This window comes from Cricetulus griseus (genome assembly GCF_003668045.3).
Source record: "Cricetulus griseus strain 17A/GY chromosome 1 unlocalized genomic scaffold, alternate assembly CriGri-PICRH-1.0 chr1_1, whole genome shotgun sequence".
NCBI classification, from domain to species: Eukaryota; Metazoa; Chordata; class Mammalia; order Rodentia; family Cricetidae; genus Cricetulus; species Cricetulus griseus.
In genome coordinates, this window is record NW_023276807.1 from 112,347,745 (window position 1) to 112,355,284 (window position 7,540).

Here is a 7,540-nt window from a genome sequence, read left to right on the forward strand (position 1 = left end):
CTTAAATCCAATAGCCATGAAATTTAGAAAGCAGAGGTCCAGCTAAAAGAAGAACTGTTTCTGGGACTGGAGAGATGGATCAACAGTTAGGTATACTTACTGTTCTCATAGAGGACCCAAGTTCAGTTCTCAGCACCCATGCTAGGAAACTCACAGCCTATAAATTCAGCCTGGGGGAATCTGTCACCTTCCTTTAACTCCTCAGGCAGCCACATGTATGTGTATGCACACACATATGTACATGCTCGCACATACAGATAAAACATACTTCATTTTTTAAAAAGAATTCTGTAATATGGCTCTGTAGCGCAATGGACTTCTAGTGATGAAAAAAGAATTCTGTAAATTACTATTGACCTTATTTTATAATTAATTAGAAAGTATTTTAATGGCTATTCTGTTTTTCAGGGCCCAACTGCCTATGTGCTAACTTGGGAAAAAAATTATTATTTAATATGGAATCCCTGCAGCGGACATTGTTATGGACAATTTGATACATTCTGCCCCCTGAAAAGTGTGGGCTGCTTAATTGGTCCTGATAATGTGAGTATTACCATTTCCTCTTAAATATGGTTGTTTTTGTAAGTTGACCAATTTACCTATATTTTATATAGGTAAAGAGTGTATAAATATGAATATTTAAATGAACATTTAAATAAATACAAGTAAGTTGGCAGAATTGGGAGCACTGGACACTTTACCTAACCCTAAATTAAACTTCTGGTTTAATTAGTCACCTGACCTTCAGAAGCAGTACAGAAGGTTTTTAGACTCAGAGGATCCAATTTCTGTCCTATCTCTACCTTGTTTGCTTTACACACAGAGCTTACAATGTCTAGTCCCTCTGTCAAAGCAAATTTGTCACCAGAGAACACTGGGTTTCGTTTATTTAAACAAACAAAAAAATTACTCCATATATGTGTGTGCATGTGAATATGAAAAAACAACTGAGAACAACTGATATAGCATTTACGTAAAATTCATATAAACTTTTAAAAATCCTTTTTAAAAACAATGTAGCCTGTGTGAATATTTGCTTCCTTCACTGCCTTTCCCTGTACCATCCATACACATCTGTTCCTATCTGCTAACATATATCCTAATGTGCTTCCTTCACTGCCTCTCCCTGTATCGTACATAGATACACATCTGTGTATACATCTGCTAGCATATATCCTAATGTACTTCCTTCACTGCCTCTCCCTATATCATATATATACATATATATGTGTATATATATGTGCACACCTATGTACATATCTGCTAACATATATCCTAATGTATTTTTTTTAGATTTGGTTTAATATTCAACACCATGATTCGCCACTAAGGATAAATTTTGATGTAACAAAGCCCAAACTATGGAAATCTTTTTTTTCACGAAGTCTTCCATATCCTGGCCTTTCCAGTGTTCAGGTATAATTCTATTAGCAACCAAATGTGGATAAAGTGATATGAAATTTTTACATGAAAAAAACTACATATTTCTTGAACCTCAATTCTACTTAGTTATTTAGTATACTACATTTATATGTAAGATTTAAAACATTAGTTTTCTAACTTAAAACAGATTAATATGAAGAAACATACATTCACGCACATGAAAAACTGGTATTCACATTTTAGATATATTTGAAAGTTTTTATATAGGAAGTCCATGACTTATTATAATCACAAAATACATACAGCTAAATTTTTTTGATAATGTTAATTCACTAAATTGATCCTAACTGCTAAGGATGAAATCAAACAACAGTTCCAACCTACTGGAAGTTCATAAAATTAACTTCAGATTCTCACAAGTAGATTCTAATTCATTAAAACATTTATTAGAATATTATTTACTTAAAATGTTTGGACACACACTACACACTTGTAATATAAAATACCCTTTTACTCTGGGATAAATCTTTCAAACCAGCTTTACACTGCCCTTCAGAGATTTCTCACCTGTGAGAAGGGGTACATATGAGATTTTCCACAGGAATGCAATTCTGAGGTAGTTTAAGAATTGAGATAATAAGAGACAAATTAATACTATATGATGTAATACTTTGTAGTAGTCAAATGATTACCTTAATGAAATTTAGCACTGTGTTTTACTTATCCCTAATACAGTGTAAAGGCTGAAAGAGGAAGTTGCATGTTCGTAAAATAGATCTCAAATTTAGAAAACATGCAAAACAATCTAGACTGTAGGAATACACAAATCTGTAGTAAAATAATAAACTCAATGTATTAGGTCACTTATCTTCACTAACTACAATGTAAACACAACACAGGGTTTATTTATGGCCATATTCTTATGCCCATCACTTGTGAGGGTGCTTAGCCACAGTGAGTCCTCAATATTAGTTGAATGAAAGATGTGAATAGAACTTCAGTTCATGGTCACTTGTGTGACAAGGGCTAAGGGAAAAGAAACTATAAAAGAAAAACAAAGCACTGTAATTTGTGACACTTCCCTTACCCTTAGTTCTACTTTCCTTGGCATCTCTTAGGCTGTGTTTTATTATTCAAGCTCAAATTGCATTACTTAAAAAGAAAAATAGGGGTAGATACAATAATATATAGCTTATAGCTCTTGCAGAGGATCTATGTTCAGTTCACCAGCACACATGGCAGCTTAAAACCATCTGTAACTACAGCTCTAAGGGCTCTGACACCCTTTTCTGGCCTCCAGGGAATTTAAAATAAATTTAGAAAAGGAAGAAATGCCTATTCACACTAAGTATAGGTGCTGACTGAACTTTCTCTTTTTATAGCCCGAAGAGCTAATTTATCAACGCACAGACAAAGTGGCTGCTGCTGAGCTACAGGACAGGTAACAAAATACCCACAAATTCACAGGCAATCCATCACTAGAAGCATAATAACAAACTCTCAGCTTGGATCAGTATGAAATGTTCAGGGTTGTTAGGACTTTATGTCTGCAGATACCAAGTACAGATATGATGCCCAAATCCCACAACTAAAATGAGGCATCAGCATAAGCATGTTGTGGGTAAACATACACTGGTGAACATTAGTAACATGTAGTTCTCCAAAAACTAACCCACATGGAAGATTAACATCCTATAATTATGGGTCTTGTTGGTATACATGATAATCCTCAATTTAAAGACACCCGCTTTTGTTCAGTTAGTGGCTTGTAGGAAGGACTTCATCTAGTTTGTGAGCCCGACCCATAGAGAAGGCTGGTTAAAGCCTGTGTGAGTCTTTGTAATTCCACTAATGGTGTAGAACTGAACTTAATCTCCCTGGTTAACAGATGTAAGAATTGAGGCTCAGAGTGGTCCACACACTTCATAAATGGTAAAGCAAGCTCTGACACCAGACATTCTGATTTCAAAGCCTGTGCTTCACTCCCATTAAGTCACATTGTATAAAGAACAGTTTGTCAAATTATACAGGATTAAATGTAACCCTTTAAGACATTATTGATAGGAACATAAATTTACTCCCAATTTCTCCATAAAGCCTTTGTGTGGGATCTCCATCTGGAGAGTGGTTCTCAACCTCCCTAATGCTGCAACCCTTTAATACAGTTCCTCATGTTGTGCTGACCCCAACCATAAATTATTTTCATTGCCACTTTGTAATTTTGTTACTGTTATGTAATGTAAATATCTGTTTTTCCTTTTTAATGGTCTTAGGCAAACCTTGTGAAAGGGTCATTAAGACATGCCCCCACATATACACAAAAGGGTTTCGATCCACTGATCTAGAGAAACCAATCTACAATCCTGAATCTCATGTAATGGTTTCAGCATACTATTGACCAGATTCACTGATTTCTTCATTTTTAAAGTATTTGACAATCCATCCATAATTTCTACTCAGTCCACCATAAAACCTAAACATACATGTTCAGTGTTTAAAAGTGGGGGCAGGGCATAGCTCCTGAGCAATGAGCAGCTGTCAGGATGTCTCCACCCTGTGTTTAACAAAGGCAAGAGGCTTTAAAATCAGCAATGTTTAATATGGACACCACTATCCCTGCCTCAAGTTAGGTCATCCTATTATAAACTGTCCCCTTCTGTAAAACTGGAGTATCCCCTACATCAAAGCATTATTGCTGGGAATCAATCAAAATGTATAAAAGGCAGCACTGTGTCTAATAATGCCTTAACAAGTTGTAGTTTTCCTTCATTCTTTGTTCATGCCTCATAGCCTATGAACCCAATGCAGTGATACCTGCCATTTTTAAAGGAAATTTTTAAGGTAACTTAAAAAAAAAAAAAAAACTATTGTGAGTCACTGGGTTACAAAAATCAATATAAGGCATTAAGTGTTTTATAAATACTTGAGATTCCCAACATAATAAAAACCTTATGCCTGGGTATAATTTATCTGTTTGTCACATTACCACTGAATAGAAAAATAAGATTTTAGAATTAAAAAATGTCTTGCTGAATGTACTCAATTTAACTAGGCCTACGTACCAGAGGCATTGTATTCCTATTTATTCCGTCTATATTTCCTGTTGCAATGACTACAATCTTCAAGAACAAGGATCACTTAAGTACTTGAACTTAAGTAGCTGCTAATCTACCTGGGAAAACACCACCACCAAAGATGCATTCAAGCATTCACCTAAACCCCATACTGCATACAAATTAGTTTTTGAACATGGGAAAAGTTAAATAACAAACAATAATAAATAAAAGTTTATTTTTATGAACAGGATTGAAAAAATACTAAAAGACAAAATCATGGACTGGAGGCCACGTCATCTGACTCGATGGAACAGGTACTGTACCTCTACCTTGCGCCACTTTTTGCCTCTGTTGGAAAGAAGTCAAGGGGAAGATATAGAAGATGACCACAGGGCGGAACTGCTGAAGCAGCTGGGAGACTACAGGGTAAGCACAAGTGTTGCAAAATGACCAGTGGTTTTCCTCATCCCCACACTGTAAGTTACCCAGTAATCATTTGGGGGCATTTAACTACCTACACAAACAAGACCTGTGAAGCACTTGATGTACCACACATCAAAAAAAGAAATATGATGACCTGTTTTAAAACTTAGTAATTATCGGCAGAGCAGTGGTGGCGCACGCCTTTAATCCTAGCCCTTGGGAGGCAGAGGCAGGCAGATCTCTGTGAGTTCGAGACCAGCCTCGTCTACAAGAGCTAGTTCCAGGACAGCATCCAAAGCCACAGGGAAACCCTGTCTTGAAAAACAAAAAAACAAACAAACAAAAAAAAAAACTTAGTAATTATCAATATGATCCTATGAAAAACACTTTCTATGAAATGTAAATAGAAACACCTGGCAAAAGCTTTAAACTCAACTGTACATAAAGATTAAAATAAACACTTGGTTAAGTTTTCAGGGTATGGTTTTTTAACAACTGATTTTTCAATAAAAGTTCCCACTAACAAACTATATATTCTGTCTACTACCTGTTGGTGGTTTGTCCCAAATGTCACATCCTACAGGTGGGTAATAAAAAAGGCAACTTGGTAATTAGTGCAGTAAGATAAACAGTATGAAACCCAAAATGGACAAGTCACTGTGTAAATGAAAACTAACAATTAACTTATTAGAATGTTTTCAGTGGAAAACTTCCAGTTCTTTGCAAGTCTTACCACCTTGACCTCTTCCATGTAATGACATCTTCAGGCAGGCTTTATTCACAGAAACAAATGTTAGAACAAGTCCAAGAGATACATCTGCACACACTGCCCAAAACAAGTGAGAGTACCTGTGTGTCACTATTCATAGCAAGTTTCCAGAAACTCATGATCACATGCCCAGACCTGTAAACTGACTTTTTTGTCTGTGTTAGAATGCATTGATTAGCTTTACTGGGTCTGTGGAATTACTGGGGCCATTTGCATACTAAGGACTATCAAGAGATGGGAACAGTGAATGACTGGTGAGACATTAATATGCCAGTAATTAAAACAAAAATATTAAAACTTCAATTTTTATGTTAAAATATAGTGAACAGAGAAACTGAAATAATCTCATCATTCTAAAGATTCAATTTAAGAATTACATAACTTATATAAAGAAATGTACTTTGTTTTCTTCAAACTTTACTTATGAATACAAATGTGTTCTTTCTCCTCAGTTCTCTGGATTTCCCCTTCACATGCCTTATTCTGAAGTGAAACCTTTGATTGAAGCGGTATATAGCACTGGAGTACACAACATTGATGTTCCTAATGTTGAATTTGCTTTAGCTGTATATATCCACCCTTATCCCAAAAATGTTTTGTCTGTTTGGATCTATGTTGCTTCCCTTGTACGTAACAGGTAATTTTTTATGTGGTTTTTTTAATCACCTAAAGACTACTAGTATATACATTTTGAATTGTAATGGAATAAAAAATATTTTGAAGTAATAAAATTATCTATTTTCAAAAACTGTGTAAAGTTCCCACACTTTTTTATTTTTTATTATTACTACTTTTTGTTTGTCTTTTATTTTTTGAGACAGGGTATCTCTGTGTAACCTTGGCTGTCTTGGAACTTGCTCAGCAGTTTCAGGCTGGCCTCAAACTCAGAGATCCTCCTGCCTCTGCCTCCGGAGTGCTGGGAACTACTAGTCTGTCTCATCGTGACACTTTGATCCCAAACACAACTGAGACCGCTATGAGCCAAACACAACTGAGACCGCTATGAGCACTAGTCTTCAGACTTCTACACTTGCTTTGTCTTTTGTACCCTTCACTTCTGTCTGTCCAGCAGAAAGGCAACCATAACTCCAAGACCCAGTAAATTAACTCTTTACAACTTCTCTAGAGAAACATGGACCAACCCATAAAACTAATGATATGTTACAAAGAGCAAGGCAAGTGCTTAAACACATGCACAGCCACTAAAAAAATATATTGGTAAGTGGGGTGGGGAAAGGACAGTATTTAAGTTATCAAAAGGGATTTTACAAAGAAAAAAAAACTATAGATCGAAAATCCATGTCCCATTTCATACCCTTGTCCCTGGCATCATCCCCAGTATTTAAAGATTAGTTTTGGAGAAGTAATTAGGTCATGAAGGTTCAGCCTCTACAGTGGCTTTAATGGGTTTTAGTATAATCCCAAACAGACACTCAGGTGCATTTAAACACACACACACACACACACACACACACACACACACACACACACACAAGGGGGGAGATTAAATATGTAGTATGTACTGATATGCAAAGATGTATGCAAAACAGAATACCAAAGCAGGACTTCTCAAATTACTCTTTGTGGAAAGCTGTCCTATGTGTTGTAAGATGTCTGACAGTAGGGGTTGGAGAGACTGCTCAGCAGTTAGGGGCACTTATGGCTCCAGATTTGATTCCCAGCATCTATATGGCAGTTCATAATATAACCATCCTTAACTTCAGTATGCTTTTCTGACCTCTACAGACACTATAACACAGGATGTACATACACTTCAAACATGTAGGCAAAATACACATAAAATAAATCTAATAAAAAAAAAATTTAAGATGTGTAACAGCCTACCTGGCTTCAACCCAGTAGATATCTGCTCCAGTTGAGTTCTCCTCAACCAAGTTTTGGCAACCAA

At 35.9% G+C, this 7,540-nt stretch overlaps 1 protein-coding gene across 5 annotated transcripts in view; it reads left to right on the forward strand.

Annotated features, from left to right (window-relative positions):
• The window catches only part of Cc2d2a (coiled-coil and C2 domain containing 2A), an 84,334-nt gene extending 77,952 nt beyond the window's left edge, over nt 1–6,382 (forward strand). For 4 of the 5 annotated variants that reach the window (XM_027387012.2, XM_027387010.2, XM_035453473.1 and 1 more), the window contains 5 exons: nt 409–543; nt 1,294–1,416; nt 2,766–2,824; nt 4,688–4,865; nt 6,084–6,382. In XM_027387012.2, the coding sequence (XP_027242813.1) occupies nt 409–543; nt 1,294–1,416; nt 2,766–2,824; nt 4,688–4,865; nt 6,084–6,272 (684 nt within the window). In that variant the 3' untranslated portion in view covers nt 6,273–6,382. The remainder of the gene's footprint in view (nt 1–408; nt 544–1,293; nt 1,417–2,765; nt 2,825–4,687; nt 4,866–6,083) is intronic. The other variant, XM_035453472.1, reaches the window with a different exon arrangement.
• Nucleotides 6,383–7,540: the final 1,158 nt, after the last annotated feature.